Source organism: Mesocricetus auratus, unplaced genomic scaffold (genome assembly GCF_017639785.1).
Source record: "Mesocricetus auratus isolate SY011 unplaced genomic scaffold, BCM_Maur_2.0 Super-Scaffold_100676, whole genome shotgun sequence".
NCBI lineage: Eukaryota > Metazoa > Chordata > Mammalia > Rodentia > Cricetidae > Mesocricetus > Mesocricetus auratus.
In genome coordinates, this window is record NW_024429266.1 from 115,628,083 (window position 1) to 115,650,540 (window position 22,458).

The following is a 22,458-nucleotide window of genomic DNA, read 5'->3' on the forward strand; positions in this document are numbered from 1 at the left end:
AGAGAGAGAATATTGGGGGATTCCCCATTCTTTCTCCTCTATTTTCCCTGAAAATCAGTTCCTGGATCTCAAAACCGATTCATGCATTCATTCATTCTCTCTCTCTCTCTCTCTCTCTCTCTCTCTCTCTCTCTCTCTCTCTCTCTCTCTCTCTCTCTCTCTCCTCCCTCCCTCTCTCCTTTCCCTTTTCCTCTCTCCTTCCCCCACCCACTCTGCCCTGTCCGCCTTTCCTCCTCGAAGCCCCTCTTAATGTCCAGCCTGAGATCTGCGCCCCCCACCCACCCCAGCCCATTGTTAGCTGGCTTTTCCTCGGCAGCTTTGCATCTGGCTCCTGCGGGCAGCCGAAAAGGAGAGGCGGCTCTCGAAGCTTGCCGATCTTCTCTCGCCATCAACTTCTCAGGAGGGGCTGGGGACAGATAGATGCAAGTGCCAAGAGAGACAGCGCCCCAGGTCCTTGTGTCCAAATCCCCGTAGCCTGGGCGGCGGCCAGCCAAAGAAATGTCGCCCCCGAGCAGGCTCTGCGGCTCCTGGCACTCTGGGTTTCATACCCGTAGGGCTCGGGTGCGGTGAGTATTTCCGATTTCCAGGAAGACTGCTGGAACTTGTCAGCAAGGAGGCAGAGGACTCTTGATCCTCTCTCCCTATTCCCTCTTACTCTTCTTCGAGTACTTGTCGCTCTTGTTGGGGACTGGTTGGTTGAGTGTTTCTTGACAGCCTGAATTGCCTCCCACACCTTCCTGCTCCTGGGCACCAGGGAGATCTGCACCCTGGTTCTGTTGTGGGAAACAGCACTGTCGGGGAGAGGGCGACTCAAGGAGGAGTTAACATCGCTTCAACTTCTCCATCATTCTCTTTCCTCCAGTACTGAGAGAGGACTTCAGATTGAGTGCTGGACAGTGCTGAAGGATTCAAAAGATAACACCTTTAGGTACCAAGCAAGAACTTAAAAGAAAAAAAAAAAACACCAAACCAGAAAGGGAGAGAGAGAGAGAGAGAGAGAGAGAGAGAGAGAGAGAGAGAGAGAGATCTGATGAAGGTACCTTCTCTCCCACAAAACCCTAAGGATGGTGATTCGGTTTTTTTTTTCTTCTTCTTCTTCTTCTTCCTTTGAAATGGACCAAGTGATCAGAGTGCCCCAGGCCCGCAGGCATCAGTGGCAGGAAAATAAATCATTCTGATGGCCAAGAAGAGAGAGGTTGGTGGGGGAGAAAATTCTATGCAGAAAACAAGAAAGGCCGAGCAAGGAACGGGGGCAGAACTCCATCTCTGAGGCCAGCATCTAAGGGGTTTGGGTTGGAAATGAGCTATAAAGTGGCCTCCAACCTTGACCAACCCAGAGCATTGCCTTGCAGATAGAGATGCTATTTTGGAAAAATGTAAGGTTTTCCAGTTTTCTTGCTTTTATTCCAAACAAAGCTCTGAAGGAAGTCTGGGTGTGATCAATCTTGCTCACCCAAAGCCTTGACAGCTTCTGGCCCTTAAGAACACATTTCAGCTTCAAGCTTTTTCCAAGCTCAAATGTGGCCGAGCAGAGAGGAGAGCAGGAAACGCAAGTAAACGAGTAAATTCTGTCTTTTTAAAGATCGGGTTTGGGCAGTAGAGATGATTTTAAGACAACACTTAGGAAAGGTGCTTTGCAGATTCGAGGGTGGTGGCTTTGGGCATCTGCTTTTACCAGAAAGTATTGAGGAGCAGGAAAGGAAAGTTGGAAAGCCCACACTATGGGCCTTTGTCAGGCTGCGTGGGTGAGAGTATTTCCCTCCTCTCCACTGCCTTAATTCAAAAGCCATCTGGAAGAAAACTCTTTTCCGAGACCAGCATTCAGATCTTCCCTAGTCTGCTACTTTAACTCTAGACATAGTTTAATAAAGATTTCTTTTTCATCTCCAGGAAACTGAGGACAAAGTGGATATATTTTTTTCTTTGAAAGCCAAAATGAATGCCTTGACTGGCAAGATGTGGGAAACAGTATTAGAATTTCCTTGTACAGTCTCTGCCCTGGGGAAAAAAGGAAGCCTCCAAACCATTCTTGCCTTACTTAAAAGGAAGATTTTAGGAATGGGTTCCAATGCTGAGATCTCTGAAGGGTTTTCAGGTGGAGACCCCACACACACCTCTTCCCCCTTGACGCTGGTCCTAATTTTTCCAGGTAATTTTGTGCATGTTTCTAAAATGCTTACATAAAAAGACTACTGTGTCTGCACGCCATCAACAACCAAAAGGCTCTAGTTCTCTCCAAGACTGGTTTTCCAGCCTCTGCCTTTCCGATGTGAGCACCATATTTCCACAGAGACGTTGGGGTGAGGGAACAAATCCACAGCTACAGGCCAAAATCTTTGAAAAGAAAACATGAACCGGAGGATAAATGTGAGGAAAGCTCCTTTGGTGTGAGACTCCAGTTTTCTGCAGTGGCCTGGTTTTGTATCCTCCAAAATTTTTCTTTTTCCTAAATCATGAAAAGGGTCCTTAAAAGCTGCTCTCTGAGACTCAGTGGGTACCCAGAAATGACTCCAATGCTGGCTTCTAAGGATTTTCTTAGGACACTGGGGTTGTGGGTGGGTAGAGGCCCTGATGGTAGATATTTGAGGCTGCAAACAAAATGGCGACATTTTCCACTTCTGCCTCTGAAAGCTACAATCCGGGGAGAATGGGGGCTTAGATCCTCCCAATTCCCAGACACAGGCTGTTCACCTCCAGCTCCGAGGGGTTGATGATAACTGCATTTTCTGAGGCTTGCATTTTCTGAATTTGGCTTCTTGAATCTGTAATTCTTTACCGTGAAGATGGAAATATTTTTCCTTTTCCTGTGTCTGTCTGCCTTTGACTCTGCCGGCCAGTCAGCCTGCATCCTATCTTAAATCCAAAAGTGAAAATGTAATATTAACTTGTGTTGCAGCAACTGAAAGAAGCGCTTGTACAATTGCATTTTTATTAGAAAGATACCAATCTCCTTTCTCTCTCCTCCTCCCCCTGGGGCCATAAAAACAGAGGAAATAAATCCACAGAATGGCAAATGCTGAATTCCGGGAGGAAGTTGATGATGAGATTCATGGAAGGGATTTCTTCCAGTCCAAGGAAGGCCTGGTGGACTCTCTGGAGCTCAGTTCTTTTGCTGGAGACCTGAGGGAGCATCGGTCCCTTTGGACCTTTGGAGCTGAATTTAGGAGAGCCTTTTCCCCCATCTCTTCCTTCTCCAGGAGCGATAACGAACCACAAAGCATCTGCGATGAAGACCTGGAAGGCTATAGCTTCCAGAACTCAGGGCCCTGTGCGATTCCTAAGGTTGAGGCGTTGGCCGATGGGCTTTCGGTGCCGGGAAGTGGAGAGGACCCGGTTCTCGAGGCTCTGCGTCCCGCACCTGTGCGCCCCCCGCGGCGCCTTGGCCGGCTGCCTTTGTTTTCTCCGCGTCGCCCAGGCACTTCTCAGTCAGGCGCCCTCCGCCTGCCTGGGCGGCAGCTGGGAACCAGACAGCCCAGCGGACCCGGAGCACGGTAAACCCCGAGCTGCTGAGGCCTCCTGAAACCGCGGCCTCTTTCTCATGAACTCGCCGAGCTTCCGGGCTGACATGCCCGGCCAGGCCGCACTCCCGAGTCGCGGTGCTGAGGCAGCGGCTGCCCGCTCGCTTCTGCCTGTACTCCACGCAGAGCCCCGTCTTCAGCCAAAGAACCCCTTTTGACACGTATCTTAATCAGAATAAAAACTTTATTTTTTATTTTTGTTTTGTTTCTCAGAATGTGAGCAGCAAGGAATGTAAAATTCTCAAAACAAATCTAGCATTTTTAGCGTTCACTTTTGTCTGCTGTTACAATCCTAAACCACTGTTTTCAAACGCTGGGTCTTCTCTGTTCTTATTGCATCGCTACGGTTTTTTATAAAGGAATTTTATTTCGCTTTCAAATAAATTTTATATGTATGCCAATACACCATTGAACAAAAGGCTCAAGAAACCTTCTGAACAATCAGGGTACAGAGTTTCTTTAATATAAATACGAACGGATGGGGATAAATAATATTTAAAACTATTCAATGCTTGCAAAAAATATAAATAAATCTGACTGTTCACAAGCATACACACACGGAAAGACGTACACTTAGTCATCTTTGCACAGGGAGTCCCTGTTTCAAAGCGCCTTTGATTTCTTTTTCTCGCTCATTACAAGAAGTGCAATTTTTAAAAACTAAAACTTAAAAAAAACGTAATCGCTTCCTCTCGGGAGCCACAACGTACAAACAAATTCACATTGAAAACTCAACTAGAAAGTTTGTTCATATACCCTGTTTCTTATCGAAGAGTAGAGAAGAAGGTAAGGGTGCTGGGCCAGAGGCCGTGGCCGGTGGGGATGGGAGGGATGTAAATGTCACTACTGATACTGACAGCCTTTCCAGCAACCAAGATTGCTACGTCACATAAACCATAAAAACGCATTACCAAAGAAAACAAAATGAGGGAGGGGTGCAGAGGAGAAAAGGGAGAGGCCGGAAAAACAAAACAATAAAAAAAATTAAAGGAGAAAACCAAAGAAGGTGTGGAGGACAACTCTCCTGGCGCGCAGCCAGAGCCCACCATCACAGGTGGGTGAGCTTGGGCGCTTCCTGAATTCTTCCCTGAGAAGGATGGTGGGCAGTAAGGTCCGTGTAGGTGGGGTGCTGCTCCCCAGGCCCCGGCCCATGGTGGTGACCGCTGCCCAGCGGCCCAGTGCCCCCGTAGTCCATGGCAGCCGAGGTGGTGTGGGGGAGGTGAGTTAGGCCAAAGAGGCTTGGCCCGGAGTTGCTCATGGGTTCCACATAGCTGCCCCCCACGAAGACGGGGCTTCCCTGTAAGTGTGGGGTCCCATAGCTGCCGTTGCCCTGCAAGCTGTGAGCGTGCGGGTCGTAGTCAGGGGTGCCCCCGGCGCCTGACCCCGCCGCCGCTGCGTAGCGCTTCTGCGGGGGAGGTGGGGGAGCGCAGCTGGGCAAGGGAGCAGGGTAGGAGGCCGGGGGCAACCCATAGGCGCCTTGGGGGGGCTTGGAGAAGGGAGGGGGCGACTGGGGCTCATAAGGGACACTGTTGACCAGCGAATGCATAGAGTTCAGATAGCCTCCTGCACCGGGAGGCACGGGACTGCGGCTCGGGGACTGGCCCCCAGACGAGGTCAGCATGCCCTTGCCCTTCTGGTCCTTCTTGTACTTCATTCGGCGGTTCTGGAACCAGATCTTGATCTGGCGCTCTGTGAGGTTCAGCAGGTTGGCCATTTCCACTCGGCGTGGCCGGCAAAGGTAGCGGTTGAAGTGGAACTCCTTCTCCAGCTCAACCAGCTGCGCGCTCGTGTACGCCGTGCGCGCGCGCTTAGACGAAGCTTGCCCAGGCGGGCTCTTGTCGCCAGCGCAGCTCTCCCCTGCCGGGACACAGAGAGGGAGAGCGGTTTCAGGGGCTGCTGGTGACCCCGCCCAGCTTCCCAGCCCTAGGCTAGCCCCTCCTTTCTTCACCCCACCGAAGCCTCCGTCCACACCGCAGAGGAGCAGGACTTCAGCACCGCTGAGGTCCTCTTGGCGTGCGGAAACAGCCCAGTTAGCCTGCCCTTCCTTCCTCTTAGGAGCAGTCGTGGACTTCTTCAAGGGGAAGACGAGCAACTGAGCCTCCTGCCTGCCTTTCTGGCCTGCACTTCCTCTCCAGCTCTTTACCTGAACGGCTTATTCGCTGGCCCATCAGACAATAAGCTTCCTGCAGGCAGGTGTCACTATCTGCAGGCCTTCAGTTGCTGAAATGCCTAGTGTATGCGTGAAGGCCTTTCATCCTCCCTGCGTGACTGAGAGTGGTCAGCCATTAGCTTCAACTAACCAGTTCTAAAATCTACCAAGAGGGAATGGACAGAGTGATAAGGTCAAACTGGAAGACCTCTGACCGATGGAGACCAGACCTCAGTCTAGACAACTTCAGCCTAGTCCTGGTAGGGAGGCCCAGGATCCTGGGGAATCCTGGTCATTAGGGTTCTCGGTGTCATCAGACAGGCTGCCCAATTTTGGCCCATCATGTTTGTGCCTCCTGTCTTCCTTGGATGCCCAAATACCGTCTCTGGATGTTCCAGACACTTGGGCTCAGGGGAGAGCAATGGAAACTGGAGAGGGCAGGGGCCAAGGTAACCAAGAGGCTTGGAAGCCCAAGGCCTTGAGACTGAGGCACCTCCACTGGAGTCCAGTTCCCAAAGCCCCATGTGGTTCCCATTAGGATGATAGGCTGAATCCCCTCCCCCAGGAGATGCCCGGCTGCCTCCTTTATTGTACTACGACTGAGCAAGGCCTTCCCAGAGGTGAGGCAGCCCCTCCATCTGCTGCAGTAAACACTGGCTCTGATCATAGACAAAGCATTGATTCTGACTTGGGCGATGATTAGGTCTGCTTTTATTCTGTCACATTTCTGTGGGGAGGATGCCACTGTTTGCTTAGAAAAGAGGAGGTTTGCTGAGAGAGACAGAGACCCTCAGGATGGTTCTGCCTAGAGGCCACAACTCTCAACACTGGAACAAGGGGAGATTCCAACTTCACCAGGCTCAAGCTGCCTCAGAGAGGTCTAGAGGGACTTCACTCGGGTTTATGGCTGGGGGATCCTTGCCATAGAAACCTTATCACCTCCCTAAGTAGCAAAAATTCTGGAAACATTTTCTTCTTGGGTGTATGTGTAGGGAGAAGAGTGGGGGGGGAATAAATTTCCACTGCTCCTAGACTGTGCTGTTAATGATTAAAGGTGGCTTGGGGCTCAGAGCTTGGCCATAGGCCCCGCCTCCGGAAGGAAGGCACCCATTTACCTGAGCTGGAGCCGCTGGTTTTCTGTTTAGTATTCTGTCTCGACTCCTTCATCCAGGGAAAAATTTGTTTGCCCACTGTGGGAGAGTTGAGCAGGGGGCTCTTGGCTGTGCTGGCGGGGGTAGGGTTGCTGTTGGCACTTTGAGGAGGGGAGACAGAAGAGGGAGGCGGGGGAGCTGCAGGGGTGGGCGCAGGGGGCTGTGGTGGGGGCTGTGGAGGCTGTGGGGCTGGGGGAGCTGCCTGGGGGGAGGAGGAGGCAAAGGCGGGTCACCCAGGCCTGGGGGCTGGCTAGGAGGGCCGCTCAGGGTGCGCAGACACGCCTCACTCAGTTCGTGAGCTTTGGGGTGGCCCCCAGCGCTGGCGGGGGACTGGAGGGAGCAGGCGGGTCGGTGGTACTCAACGCCATCGGTGCCCAGAGCCGCAGACGGAGCGTATGGCTGCTGACTGGCATTGTAAGCGAACCCATTGGCTGCTTGGTAGGGGTAGCCACCGTAGATCGCCGAGCTGTCGTAGTAGGTCGCTTTTTGCATCGCGATGTTTCACGATAGTGATCGCACACTCTGACAGGGGCTTGACACCCGTGAGGGAGCACATTGGCACGCCCCCGCGGTCACGTGACACTCCGCCGCCAATGGCCGCCGCGCGCAGACCTGAGGGGGGGGGGAGAAGTGTAGCGCGGTGAGGGCTCCGCGCAAATCCATCTTACTCTCAATAGCTAAGTGACATGAAAGCCATAAAAGAAAAAGTGGTCAGCAATATTTAGCAGCACGACGTGGCCCCGGGCGCAGGGAGCCTCGCTATAAAAAGCTGCTGGAATTTACTGGCAGCTACAAATATTTGCTTAACTTGCGTCTGGAGTTGGGGGATTTTCCGCGGAGAGAGGAGCTGAACCAGTAAGGGATGGAAGCTGGGTCTCTGGAGTCGAGGTCCAAAATGAGGAAGGCTTTGAAGGTTAGGTTGGGGTCTTTCTTTTCCAGTAGAAACCGTGGTGTCCCTTTGAAGATGCTGAAGCTCTCTTGATATCTCGGGGAAACGCTCAAGAGGGCAACCAACGGGTCGCCATTTTTCTCCAATCTCCATTTTAGGATTTATATTTACCCCAAAGACCTAAGGTAGTCAGACTTCCTTCCTAGCCAGCCTTTTCCTGGCGCTCTCAAAGGAGGTTTACACACACACACACACACACACACACACACACACACACACAGAGAGACAGACAGAGACAGAGAGAGACACACAGACAGAGACAGAGAGAGAGGGAAGCAACTGGCCACTGACCTATCAGACCATCATTGACTTCAGAAGCTGAGCCTGTCAGGCAGTTACCCTGTAGTTCAGTGCAGAGGACCAAGGTCCTCCAAATGAACCCTATGAGGTCAAGAAGTGGATGGGAGGGTGAGAAAACTTTGGGTGGGATTCTCCCTCTCTCTCTCTCTCTCTCTCTCTCTCTCTCTCTCTCTCTCTCTCTCTGTATATGGGGGGAATGTGTTGGGAACAACTAACACCACCACCCCACCCACAAACCACAACTCAAACCCTGTGACTTTCCACATGCTTTCTCCTACCCTGTTTTTCATACACTTTGAAACAAGTCACCCAACCTCTTTTTTGAAGTTACAAGAGGTTCCCATACTCTCTCCTGCCTTGGACTTTCTGAGGTGCTGTTATTCTGGGCAACTATCAAATTCTACCTGTTAAAACATGATGGATTAGAGAAAAAAACAACCCACCAGGAACCTGAAAAACCAGCGTTCATCTCCATGACCACGGCTTGAACTCTCCTTCCAACTTAACGATAATAGGTTCTGTCTTAGAAACTGCTATGCAATTTGATGTATGGGGGTCATTTGGCTCCAGAGGAGGCATAGAAGCACAAACCATAAACTCCTGCCAGACTTCCCTGATCTTTGTATACTGTTGTTGATCATATTTGTTATTTGGTCTAATTTCCTCCTTCAGAAATACTAAGTAAAGAGAAACCTAAGAAACAACTAAAAATCTCTTTTATTTAGAAAGCAGTTTGTAGGAGTGACATCTGTGTTCTCTTGGTTTTCAACTTTTGCAGGAAAAGTTGCTTGTGAGTCTTACATGTACACACACACACACACACACACACACACACACACAGAATGCTAGTCCCTCTGACCATTAAGAAAATTACCAACAAATCCATGCAGATAATGTTTTACATTTCAAACCCCAACTATGGCTATTCAATCTCAATTATTTAACTTTTCTAGAGATAGCAGACATCAACCAGAAAAAATAATATAACAAGCATCCACCAATGGGTGGTTATAATTTTGTTTTTAATAATGAACTCCCTTAGATCATCATTAAACCAACAGTCTGATCAACATCTGGAAAACAGGCACAATTAATTTCCCAGAACCTCAATAAAGGATCACAGCAGCACTTATCCAGAGTTATTGTGCATGGTCATGAACCCTGGAGTATTGTTTCCCTTTTGGAAATATTTAGGAAACTACAGATAACACTATGGAAAGTAAATAAAGGGCAAAATAAAATTTAAAATTGAATTACAATTTAATGTCTATTTTTCTCGTTCTTACACTGAAAACAGTTCCTATTATATTTGGCAGTGTTAATGCCTGTCATACATTTTTTGAGATACCAAGCTTGATTAAGGAAAACGTCAGGTTAAGAAAATTACTCTAGACATTTGAGCAACAAGATATTGGATGAAACAAAACTAAGTTGATTTTGAACGTGCAGTATTTCTAGTGACTTTCTAAGCTATTAGCACAGGCTATACCAGCCTGATGCTTGCTTAAACCTTTTCATCAGACTGTACATTGTCTTTTAAAATAACAACAAAAATCTTTTAAAAAATCAAAGCGCATAGGGCAGCGTTCACAAACTTAAAACAGGAATTCAACTTATAGATCCCATTGTTTGAGGTCCGCAATCACCTTGGAGCCCACACAACCCGCCCCCTCCAGCCCCCAAAGTTTTCAACCTAGTAAAGAAGTTGGAGGTGTGCCAGCAAGGAAACTTTGCTTTGTCCCCCCAAGCAAGGGCTAAGGGTGGAGGGAGATTCCTCCGCAACGATCTGTTCCTGGACAATAACCTCCAGGTGCAAGAGCTGAAGCGAGTTGAGGAGTGCAGGAAGCAAGCCCTGTTGTCTCGACACAAGGTATGCCCAAATGCCACCTCCTTCTCCTGACCCCAGTCCCTCTCCATGCCTTTAGCTGCCCTCACCCGAGTTTCAAAGGGGGACGTCGAGGTAGTAGCCCGGGTTCCCAGCCCACTCCTCCCTTTCTCACCCACCCAGAAAAGTTGAGGCTGGGCTAGGGAAAGAGGGGAGCGTGGGGGCGGGGATGGGAGCGCGGCCTGAACTGAAGTGTGAGGGTATCAGTCACTGCCGGCGAGGAAGCTCCGGCTTGTGAACTCTTCTTGAACCGAGATTTAAGTCTGCGGCCATAAATCACCCAGACACACACTCTACCATTCAGCGCCGAGAGAGGCCGGCGGTGGCCCGGCTTACCTTAACTTCTGACGGCCGCCGCGGGCTCGGGCTCGGGCTGCAGCCTTGGGTCCCCTCGGCGCGGGATGGCCAACGACCCTCAGCATCCGCCGAGCCGGCGGGCGGGCGGGCTGGCGGGAGACCCCCGAGGCCGGGGCTCCGCGGAGAGCGGGACGACTAAGCTGCTCGGGCGGCTGGCCCCGGGCGGACTGGGGCTACTGGACCCCCCTCCCCTCCCCTCCCCCACGCCCGCCCCCGCCCTGCCCGCGGCTGCGACCCCAGATAAGCGCTGGCGCGGCCGGGCTCCGCGGGGCTAGTGGCACCGACTTGGGTATGTTTCTTATGAACACTGCGCCGAGCAGGGGTCGGTCGGGGGGTGCGGTAAGGGGTGCCGGGGCGGGCGGGAGGGGAGAGCCGAGCGGCTGGGGAAGCGCCGGCGTGGGGGATGGGGCTGAGGCGAGGGGAGGAACAGGAGCAGAGCGAGCTCGGCGGCAGCGGGAGGAGGGCGGCCTCCCCCACCCCACGCCCTCCCTCTCCTTCCTAGGCGTCACTAAAGTCCAGGAAAATTATGCTAATGAGGACAAACGGCTCTCACAAAGGGGCTCTCTTGCGGGGCTCTATTTCTTAAGGATTTGTCTGAGAAGCCACGCAATTCCCTGCCCTGAACATTTTTATTGGGGGGTGGGGGGGAGAAGAAGAAATGAGTTGTCCTGACTTTGGGGAGTTTACTTCACCTGCCGCTCCCAATACAGACACCCCGAAGCCAGTCCCTGTGGTGCAGGGATGGGGCCTATTTCCAGACACCCTCCCAAATGCAACTCAACTACCTTTGGTGTTGTTTCTAGGCTGAAAGGAGGGAAGTGTCCGGGGGAGATAGAGGACTGTCCCCCACAGTAAAATGGACCTCTCCGGGCTCAAGCATACACAAAGATACCTAGAAACTTGAGTCTCCGTGTCTTGCGTGCCCATTTCATAGTACTGCACGAAAGGAGGTCGCCTATGAGGAAGATAGATAAGGCTCTGACACCGACACAAACGGACATCCATGATATTCCACCCCTAAGCAGTTGAGTGGCCTTCCTTTTGCTGGGTCGAGCAATGGCCTACACTTGCTTGGTAATATGCCACAACTTTAAAGACGATGGGATCAATTCCCAGTGCCCCCCCCAGCTTCCCAGCTTCAGAAGCAAACTCCTCCAGGGTAGAAGTGTGGCAGAGAGAGAGAGAGATAAAGAGAGAGAGAGAGAGAGAGAGAGAGAGAGAGAGAGAGAGAGAGAGAGAGAGAGAGAGAGAGCTCTGCTTTCGTGCAATTCTGAGGCGTCAATAAGAGTCCTTTCTCAAAGGAAGGTGTTAAAAATATAAGTAGTATGTTTAAACTGTCAGGGAGCCAAAGTGTCACCTTAGAGCAAAAACAAAGCCAGGGGAAAAGGGAAAAATCAAAAAGCACTCCGGGCCAGGGTGGCCTCATGCATACCAATGGTTTTTGTCATTTATGGCTGGGCAAGATTTATGACTCGGCTCCCCAAAGCTGTAAACAGAGCACAAAACAGCAAACACTTGCTCCTTATGGCATATTGCAGCGAAGCAACTTGAAAGGGAAGAGCGGGGCCGTGTAGGAGGTGAGACCCGGCCGCAAAAATCCGCTCGGCGGCTTTTTCTCTTCAAACCCTCAGGGTCGGATGTGGCATTTGAAGAAAGAAGGCGTGGGTCAATAATCAACCCGCACTTTCTCCTCCAAACTGCTGACGCGACTCTCACCGTCTTCTCAGCTAAGCCAGCTGCCTGAAAGGCCGTGAGAACCAGACCTGGGAGTGGACTATCTGGTCCAAAGGGGCTGAGAGCGTTGGAGCAAGGGGCTGGGGCGTCTGCAACGCGTACCTTTCCGGCTCGACCAGACCAAGCTCAGCCACTTAAGAGCTGGAACCAGACCCGACCAGGAATTGCGGGAGCCACAGGAGAGCTTGGGTGAGAGCTCAACTCAGACCAGGGCCTCCACGACTAGATGACTTCTGGGCGGTAGGCCCCAGCGGGCAAAATAGAGCTTTGATTTCAAGACGCGGGCCTGCACCCTGGCCTTATGCCTCTCCTCTGAAATCCAAAAGGCTGGCTTTGGAGAAAGCATAGGCGAGATTATTAAAATTGGTGGTTTACAATAGCAGGTTTTGTTGGCTTGTTATTGTGTTGTGATTGAAAATACGCTATTTCCACCCCTAGAAATTGCTCACTGTTGTGGTAAGCAGCTTTCTAGGCGAATCCCACCGTTCACCCGGCTTCTCCAAACCCGCCAAGTTTTTCTTTGCTCATCACCCCTGAGCTTCCCTAAGTCCCATGATTTCCACAGGGACTAGAAGATAGCATTTTCTCAGGCACAGATGAGTACTTGGAGCAACGAAGGTGCCTGATGGAACCTTTCTGCCATTCAAAGGGGTATTCTATCCGTCTCTGAGAGGCCTCACCGCTCTGAGGCTGTATGTACAAGCCAGGGAGGAAGGTGAGGAGTAACTTTGGGTGAGATACCTTAAAATCCAAGAATGGGGAGGGAAGATACGGAGGAAATACCCTGGCTGGTGAGGTTGATGTTGGAACTTTGAATACCTAGGAGGATCAGTCTTTTTTAATAGCTAATCCTTTGGCCATAACAGGCTGGCTTTAGTTCTTTCCTGGGAGGTAAAAAAACAAAAACAAAAAACACTGTGCTCTATGAAAGCAGTTATTGGCTTCTCACTGTGCATGTTTTTATATAGAACCAGTTTGGAGAGTCTGTCGTTAGATACTTATTCGGTTTGCCGGCACTGAAGTCACAATAAAAAGATGCCTCTAACAAACCTTTACTCCATTTCTCCTTTTTTCCAGTGAAACTATATTATTTATGAGTCTTTAACTGGGTCAAAATGCACAAGAACTGGGTCATAAATCATATGAAATGCTGACAAGTAATTGAACAGCAATTAAAGCTTACATTTTATTTCCAAGGGGTATTTTAGAGCGCTTGAAACAGCCTCAGTTAAGCACAGTTACCACCGAGGTCGCCATGGCGAAGGAGAATCAGCCCTTCCTGGGAAAGTAAATCTCACTCAAGTAGAAGAAGCCTCATTTGCTTTTGTTTTTTTTTAATAAAGAAATATGATTTTTTGTTTTATTAAAGAAAGCAAATTTGATTCCAACTTCTCACCAGGCATCCCTTTCTCTGCTCCAAGGAGAAAAGTAAAACCCAATTTCTTCCACTTTTCCAGAGACTTCCACTCTTCCCGGGAGCAAAAGGCCCCCAAAGCCCAATTAGTCCCAGCCTGCCCAGTACTTTGGAAGCAAGTGGTTTAACTCATTTGCCTCCATGCTGGCAATAGCTCCCTTTAAGGGAGTATAAAAATGTCTCAGTCTCTGCTTGCTGAGAGTCACATCTACAAAATTCCCTCTGATCTTTAACTCAGGCTGGATTAAGGGTATACAGAAAGCACCCAAGCCAAAAAACAAAAACAAAAACAAAAAAACACTGATGGAAGCCCAAAGTGAGCCCCAGTTTCCTTCTGAAAACCACACCAGCCCCAACCTCCAGGTAACTGGCATGATCACCAGCACCCCAAGCTCCCCCTAGGTCTGAGCTGTCTTTCTCCATCACTCCCAGGCACAGATTGCTGTGAAAACAAAGGCATGCCCTCCAGGTTGGACTCCTTGGGTCCGGCATGGGGAACTCTGCCGCTGCAACCCAACACTGAACAAAGTGGCTGGGACCATCATCAATAAAATGGCAGCGCATCTGCATGTTTTCCTCATTGATTTTCCTCTTCCATCTGCTCAGCTGCCCAGGTCAGCCCTAACCCTCCACCCTGCTCAGTAAACACTGGCCAAATGGAGAGAGAGAGAGAGACTCCCTTTCTCAGCTACTGACCCCCACTCTTTTCATGAGGTCTGGCCCCTCTAGCCTCTTGCCAGCCACCTCTGCCTGACCACGGCTTCCAGATACCTCAGACATCGGAGCCCTCCTTCTGTCTGGGGCTTAGCTCCTGGGACTTCAGCCGGTTGCAGTGGGACAAAGCAACCCTACCACTCGAGAGTACTTGGTCCATCCAGTAGCCTAGTAGCCCCTAAGTGCCCCTCCTTTACACAATTTTTTCCAGGGAATTAAACTCAGAGTCTGAGGAGCCACTGGGATCTTTCAGATGCTTTCGGTTCTAGAACAGAAACAAAGGAAGACAGAGGCTGAGAGAGAGTCCTGTCCATGGTCCAGTGTCTCCTCGCCTGACCTTTGTCTCTCATAGCCATAACTCACTCTCAATACGAACAATCAGAGGAAATACCTTAAAATAAATTCCATCCTCCTGGTATGGCCTGGAATCCCATCGGCTAGCTTGCCCAGAACTGCTCCATGAGAACTGAAAACTGCAACCCGCCAGAAGAGCGCCTGCTCCGGAGAAGGGGAAGGAGGAGAAGGAGGAGGTGGGTGCGTGGGGGTGGGGGAGAAAGCTCTCCTTCTAAAGAGAATTTAGAAAAGGCAGTCACAGAGGAAGCCTGCCTGGGTCTCCGCTCCGAGTACCACAATAATGTGCAGTATTATGTGCTCACGTGGTCACACGTCAACTTAAATCTTTTATTTGAAATAGGGAATCACTGAAGGAACCAGGTTTCCAAGGAGAACATTTAGATTTGGGGGAGAAAAAGTAGGGGACCTTGACGGGGTCGGAGGGTCAGAGTTCTGCCTTACCATAAGCAGGACTATGAAGGGGGTACCCCACACAAAGGCGCTAATCTCCACTTGGGGTTCTTTACACACACTCCAAACACAAGGGAACAGCAACACTGTCTGTCTTCTTAGTGTCCACTTAACTTTGCCTATGGCCTCTCTTCTACAGACCAATTGAATTCAGCATGCCCAACCACTACCCCCTCCAGGCTTCTCTGACCCACAGACCAAGATATCAAAAGGCAAGAGCCAAGCCCAGAAATGACTGGCTAGCCAGTGGGTCAGTCAGCAGATTTCTTTATGGTGTGCAATGGTATGGAGTTTGCTAATACCCATTCCATACACCAGAACAACTGGAGAAACCAAAAAGGCCTATTTATTACCTGACAAAATCTTAAAGTCTCTCCTCCAAGTCCAGTTGGTTTTGTTCAGTGGCAGCCCACTTTAGGAAAGCCGTGCTCCGCTATAAAGTTGTGGGTCAGAGTTTGCTAAATCTGGAGAGATCTAATGCCCTAGCCAAACCCATACTTATGCATTTCCTCAGTGCATAGCTGAGTGATACATGAAATTACATGCTTCTAAAGATGAAAAATGTAAGAGGAAATGATCTAATTGCCTCTGAAATAGGGGAAGCACTGAACTCCACTGGAGTCTCCTGTGCTAACCTACAAGACAGCCTGAGACCCTCCCTGCAGACTGTTCTGTACACTCCCTCCTAAGACAACTCCACATCTACCAGCTGCAACTGAACTGAACCGGTTATATTTAGGAGAACCTGGCTAACACAAATAAACTGTCCTTCCAGACTCCATTCCTACTCTTGCCTTCTGTTTGGTAACTTTGCCCACACGGTTCTACCTCTTCACAGGCTGCTTTAAAAAAATTCTAGTCCTGTTTTCTGAATGTTGAGTGTTCTGAGCATGCCATGGTCTTATTCCTGGAGAGTTAGTCTTCAGCTGGCCCTAAGTGTGGGGACTTACTTGTGACAACTAGACTGTATCTGAGTGTCCCCATCTTCTCTCTCCAAAGGGGACCCAAAAGGCGTCTGTTGAGAATATAAGGCCCTAAGTCAAGAAACTTTCTCATGAGGGATGGGGCTGTTCAAATCACACCCTTGGAAGTGAGTACTAGCCTAAGCTGGTGGCAGCACACTTCTAAGGTTCTGGCTATAGCTGAACGACTTCCATAGAAACGTTTCTAGCCATGACCTGAGTCAGATGTTGGAAAGCAAGAACCCAAACCTGCCCGGCCCAGGTTGGAGAGATAAAGAACAGATCAAATGCTGGCTGTATTTGAAGGATTCAATCCATGTGTCCCTGTGTCTTCTGCCCCATGGGATACCCATTCCCCAGTGCCAGTCATTCACATCGAGCTTTTCAGATACCATAGAGGGGCCTAGAAATATGGCCCAATCACTGACAGCTCCCTCCCCTAAGTTTCTGCAGAAGCTTTCAAAGACTGGAAAGATGCCCCTTTGAACACTCTCAAGAGTTGCAAGCAAACAGCCATAAGTCAATAGTAGCCATCCCTGGTGCTGCTTCATAGGGACCTTAACTCCTGGTAGGCCTATTGGCATCTCAGTCCCATGCTGGAGCCTCCATGCCCTAGCATCCCCCTTAAAGCTCCAACTGCTTTTGACAATTAACATTGAGGATGGGTGTAGGTGATTTGGAGGGATCAGAAGGGAAAAGAAATCTGAGTAAGTCAAGAGAAATTTGACTTAATGGGGAAAAAGGCCTCTTCTAAGACTTAGGCTGGGCAACCCCCACAGGCACTGACCAGCTGGGAACCTTCCTTCAGCACTCTGAATTCCACTTTCCTGAAGCAAAACTGGGGTGGGGGGAGATGTCACCAGACCCTTTCCATTTACTCCACTCTGTCCAGGACTGAGAGAGAAACCATGCTGTAAGCCAGGCCACTAGAGCCAAATTTGGGGAAAGTTGGCTTGGGAGAAGCAGGTGACCAAGCATACGGACTATTAGTCAATATTTGCCAGGTTGTTGGCAGATTAGATATATCTGTACTCAAACACTGCAATCTGATTTCTTTATCAAAACTGTACTTAAATGATAAATCCTTATTTAACGTGAGATATTTCCTGTGGGTGCAACTGCAGTACAAACGGGCTCCAAGCTCTCCAGATACAAGTGGATGTGTATATCATGTTATACCCCGCAGCTTTTACTATCCACAACTGCTCTGTCACTTGCAGATATGCAAATCATGTACACACACTGAGTTGTAAATACCTGAAATGTTCCACCTATACCTGATATAAACAGACACCCATAGCTGAGAAAGAAACTCCATTACTAGGACTGTTTACTTCCTATCTGATAAAAAAATAATGGTATCCCAAACTGCCTTCCAGCCTTAAAGCACCATTAAGTAGCATGTTGCAATTAATTAACAACCTGATATCTGTCTGGGGAGCAAATTTTAGAAAGATTTGGACCTAGGGAACAGAGCATAAAATCTGAAAAGTTTGGCTTTTTTTTTTAAAGAAGTAATCCTTGGGTTGGAGGTATCTCACAGGTCAATGGGAGAGTGCCTGCCTAGTATATGAAGAGGTCCTGGGTTCCATTCCCAGCACCAGAAAAAAAATTAACCCCCTGAAAGAACAATGCAAATCATTCGTTCACGCTAAACTTCTGAACCCCCCCATTCCAGCAGCCCTTCCCCCAAACAGGCCCATAATTTATGACTCTTTTACAAGGTAATAAACCACAGTAATCACCTCCATGAATCCCAAACTAAAAGAACAAATTAAGCCAGAACTTGAAAAGAACTTTAAAGGGTTTTCCCCCCTTGTTCCAAATAGAAAAGGAAAACACTCAAACAGAAGATCTGAGCTTTTCCTGTGGGAAGTGCTCTGTGGAAAGCATGGGGCAGACTCTGCCCCCAGCAGGGCCTACAGGCTGGGAGAAAACGCAGGTGGCAGAGACAAGTCTCCTCATCCCAGAGCTGGTACTGACTGGCCATTTCGGAACTCAGAGTTTCCAACCTCCCCAGCCACAGCCCACAATGCAGCCGCCTTGCTGCCCTGCCACCTACTTGCTTCAGCTTTGCAGCTGGGGGTGTGTTTGGGGCTTGTAGGAAAACACATACCCAGCCCCTCTGGCTCTCCCTGCTCCTGCACCCTCTACTACAGGAGCCTGCTCTTTGTCTGCCCCATGCCCACAGGGTCATCCTGCAGCCCAGCTCCAAAGTCTGCCCAAGTTAAATATTGACCAAAACGTCTTTCAACCAGCTCTAGTTGCCAGGAGTGGGGGAGGTACACTTCTCCCTGCCTCCTCACGCAAAGTCCCAAGCCTGAGGAAGAGTCTGATGCAACGCTTACCTCCAAAGATGATTAAATCTGAACCAGGAATGATCTCCAATCCCAGGTGCTCAGGGAATCCCTTTTTCCAGTGCCCAGGCACTCTGCAGACAAATAAACACCAGAGGGTGAATGGTGACTGTGGAGGGAGGGAGTGAAGACTGGAGTTAGAAATGTGTCCTGTATGAGCACCAGGGTGGCCCCAGGGTGACGCGGACACGGAGTTGTCACCAGGGCACTGGTCCATGAGAGACACTCATAGCTCCAAATATTCCAGTCTACAAATGGCCTGAAGTAGGTGATCAATTTTTTTTAAAACAAATACATACTCCATCTCTGCACCCACAATCTCCTTTTCCTTTTGTATAGCTTTTGGGGGGTTGAGAATGAATTAGAGGGGGGGGGAAAAAGAAGATGGCTTTGCTAGTGATGCAGGATTCGCTGGCAGAGCTCCGCTTGTACCCCAAGTTGGGGAATGTGACCGCAAGCTTTATTTTCTTTTGCAAACAATGGGAAGCCTTGTCTGGAAGCATTCAATCACAGACTCCGTTGAAACCTCACTAATAGCGTTCATTTCTGTTGGCGGGAAATGGGACCCCTGCTCAGTCAGTCCACAGATCAGAGGCAGTCTTGGGAGGTTTTGTTTTCTGGTTATTCAAGGGCTGGGCAAGCTATTTCTTGGTCCTGGTGGTCTGGCAGGACTAAAGCAGTGTCCAGTCCCTAAGAAAAGACCAATTACTGCTACTAGAAGCCAAGCAAGCCCAAAGTGCTGTACAATAAATACCAACCCTACCTGTGCCAGCCTCCTTATACCCATCCCCAGCCCCCATGCCCAGACTCTACTGCAACCTTATGCCTCCCTATTTCAGCACTCCCTTGCCTGCTAACCAGAAAATGGTCAAAGTGCCCCCCAGATGGCTTTCTGGAGTCAGGAAAGTGCAGAGAATAGTTCCAGCTTGTTGGTCCTCTTCTGGAACTGAGCAGGATTTTTGCTTCTCCAGCCCTGACCCTAATCCGATCACTACCCACCTGCCAGCCTGCTCCAAACCAGCCCTGTGTAGGTCTGCCCTCCACCTACGACAGCCATCGATAGCCAGAAGAGATCTACCAAGTAGCTGGGGATTGCCTGACTCCTGGCTGGGGAGCCTCCTGGAATACTAAGGGTTGGCAGCAAACTGGCAGCTGCCTTCTGCCACAAATCCACCCACAGCCTTTACCCTCCTTAAGGACCAGAATCCACTCTGGACCCCCTTGTCTTGTTCAAACTCCCATTCTACGCCTTCATGGGGAGAGACCCTGGCCTTGGGACTCCTGATGTGATCCTAAGCAGGGTGGGGAACTAGATGTTCAGTGCTTTGCCACTCAACTTCACCCCCGAGAGATCTGCTGTGCCCTATCCACCACCAAGCACAAGACTTAGGAGTATCGTAATTATTATGGTTATTACTGTTGTTGCTATCTCTTTATCCCTAAGTCTAATATTCATGGTTCCTGTTCCCCATAAATCCTTCAGACTAATGAGTCACGGAGAGACGCTGTTTAGGTCTCTTGCTCTGCAAAGGCTGCAGCCATTGTGGCCTCTCCCGCGTTTTTTTGGCGTCTACTTGCTCCCTCACTTGCCCAGCGCCAGTGATTTATGAACGCCAGGAAAAACTGAACAAAGCCGCATGCTCCTCCTGTGGTATCTCTGCAGCCTTCCCCAGCGTGAATCGGGGGCGCTACCAACTGTCTGCGCTTCTCTCCCACTTCATCCCCAAAACCAGAAAGAAAGAAAGAAAGAAAGAAAGAAAGAAAGAAAGAAAGAAAGAAAGAAAGAAAGAAAGAAAGAAAGAAAGAAAGAAAGAAAGGAGGAAAGAAAGGAAGAAAAAAAAGCCTGAGTTCGAACTCACATTTCCCTGGACACAGAGCCTCCCTGGACTCACGGCAATCTTACAAGAAAGCCTTGGACCTGGTAAGCGCCCACTGGACAGCTCCGTTCTCCACGCTGAAGGGCTCTCTTCTGCTTCCCTGAAGGAGTTAAATGCCTTTGGAGATATATCTGAAGGTGTATGTATTTAAAAATCAAATAGCAAGTTGGAGTCTCACTACTGAGAGATTCATTCCTAGTGAGGCCCTGATGACTCAGATCCATTCCTGACGATCTGCATTAATTATTTAATGAGTCACGTGACCACAAAGATCACAATTTCAATATTTCCTACTCCAACAGGCGCCACACCTTTATCAGTGGCAACCAAGGTTCACACCTGGCTTTTTTGTTCCCCAGGCTTCCAAAACACAACCATCCTAGACCTAAAAGAGAATGTCATGGAAATGCTAGGCTGAGCACTGCAGAATTAGTCCTTCTGGAGCTGCCAGCACTGTGAGCACCAGCAATCTCTCCCCTGAACACAGCTCTCAGGCCCACCTGTTTGAATGCCAAGAATGGGCAGTTTAGTTACATAATCTCCCGGGGCAGCTTTAATAATCCAACCATTCTTCTTCAAGGCTACACACACACACACACACACACACACACACACACACACACACACACACCTATAGCCCTACACATCAGCACAAGACTAGATACCCACCTCCAGTCCTCTCTATTCTTGTTTCTCCTGCAGCAGAAAGATGCCTATGCATGTATAACCTGTCCAGGGTGATGCCAAAGGTCCTACAACCTACGTTCTCATTGACATAAGGAACTTGAAGAGAGTCATTCAACTGCCTCAGTTTCCTCTTCTGTACAACTGAACCCAAATGACCCCCCAGTTCTGTTTCATCTTGAACACTTGACATCTTCAGATTAGAAATGGGGACATCTAAATTCAAGGCAGAAGTTACAGATTAGGATTCATGACACCTTCCTAGAGTGCTTCCCATTTCTCCTCCTCCTCCTTTGCTTTGCATACCTTCCTTTTTTCTTCCTTTTGTTTTTTCAAGACAGAGTTTCTCTGTGTACCCCTGACTGCCCTAGCACTAGCTCTGTAGACCAGGCTGGCCTCGAACTCAGATATCTGCCTGCCTCTGCCTCCCAAGTACTGGTATTAAAGGTGTGTGCCACCACTGCCAGGCAAACAGCATCCTCTTTAAGGTACAAAGCATATTTTTCCCCTTGATGCAGTGTATAATATGGGAAGGGGTGCCAGAAACAGCAGTTGGAGAGGTTAGGCCTGAGTTCTTCCTTGCAGGTCTGTATCTATTGATGCAGACATCAAGGAAATGATGGTGAAGGTCTAACGCTTGAACAGAACCCAGTCACAGGGATGGGGAGACCGAGGTTGTCATTTGCTATATTTATTCTTTGGGGGTGTCTCTCCTTCCACTCTAAAGGGTTGCTAATCTGTTGGAACTGCTAGAGAGAGAGCAGCAGGAGACAGTGGCACAGTCTGAGAGCTTAGGGGAGCCGTGGTGTCCAGGAGACATGGGGAGAAGGGGAAGAAGTAGGGGTACTAGGGCACTCTGGGGTTGCTGATGCAAAGACAAAGACAGTGTGAGTGAGTCTACCCCATATATCTGGGTAATCTTCCCATGAGCTCCATCCTGGGTATTAAGTACTCCACTATGCCTGTCACAGATGAATTCCTACTGTAATAAAACACCAGGTATGTCGTAGATTTCAGCAAAACTAGCAAAGAAAGCCTGCAAACTGCCATTTTTCTTCAAGGGGGAGAGTGTTAAGTACTTAATTCAAACTGTGACCATTAAAGTGTCTCCTACCCGATTTAGGTTGATTTCAGATGTTGATAAAACTTTTCTCTCTAGAGTCATGCACAGCTTGGCTCTGAGACTAATGCGAATGAGTGTGGATTGAAGGAGAGGGAAAAAGTGGGGGGAGCATTGCATGGGTTATTTTGGTAGGAGAGCTACAGAGCTTACACAAAATACTGCCTTTAAAGGTCAAGGGTTTCAAGGACTAGTAGGTTTGCTTAACACACACACACACACACACACACACACACACACACACACAATTAATGAGATAGAAAATCTGTCCTCTGAGTGAACTCCTATGTTTGACCTGACAAAGGGCAGACAATGAACGATTTTAGAGTGCACAGTGAGATTTTTTCTAAGCTGTTATGGTGAGCTCCCTTAAAGGCTGACTGAATCATAAATAGAACACCCACCATGAAGAAATGGTAGAATCATCTGCAGCATCTTCAACAATTTTGGTTTTGCAAAAGCACCAATACCTTAATCATCAAT

The 22,458-nt window shown here is 49.3% G+C and overlaps 1 protein-coding gene and 1 long non-coding RNA gene across 7 annotated transcripts; one reads left to right on the top strand and one right to left on the bottom strand.

Annotated features, from left to right (window-relative positions):
• Nucleotides 1–3,684: 3,684 nt before the first annotated feature.
• Hoxa3 (homeobox A3) lies at nt 3,685–20,776 on the bottom strand. The gene is given in 5 exon segments (XM_040737030.1): nt 3,685–5,375; nt 6,783–7,022; nt 7,025–7,430; nt 18,286–18,368; nt 20,154–20,776. Coding segments are annotated over 3 exon segments (1,335 nt in total). The 5' UTR covers nt 7,311–7,430; nt 18,286–18,368; nt 20,154–20,776; the 3' UTR covers nt 3,685–4,566.
• LOC121136488 lies at nt 9,758–13,474 on the top strand. Of its 6 annotated transcripts, none has more exons than XR_005873540.1 (3): nt 9,946–10,598; nt 11,113–12,758; nt 13,241–13,474. It is a non-coding gene; the product is annotated as an uncharacterized LOC121136488 (long non-coding RNA). The 6 variants fall into 6 exon arrangements; XR_005873538.1 differs by lacking the exon at nt 13,241–13,474 and having other exon boundaries at nt 11,113–11,383; nt 11,941–13,092; XR_005873535.1 differs by lacking the exon at nt 13,241–13,474 and having other exon boundaries at nt 11,113–11,333; nt 11,941–13,092.
• Nucleotides 20,777–22,458: the final 1,682 nt, after the last annotated feature.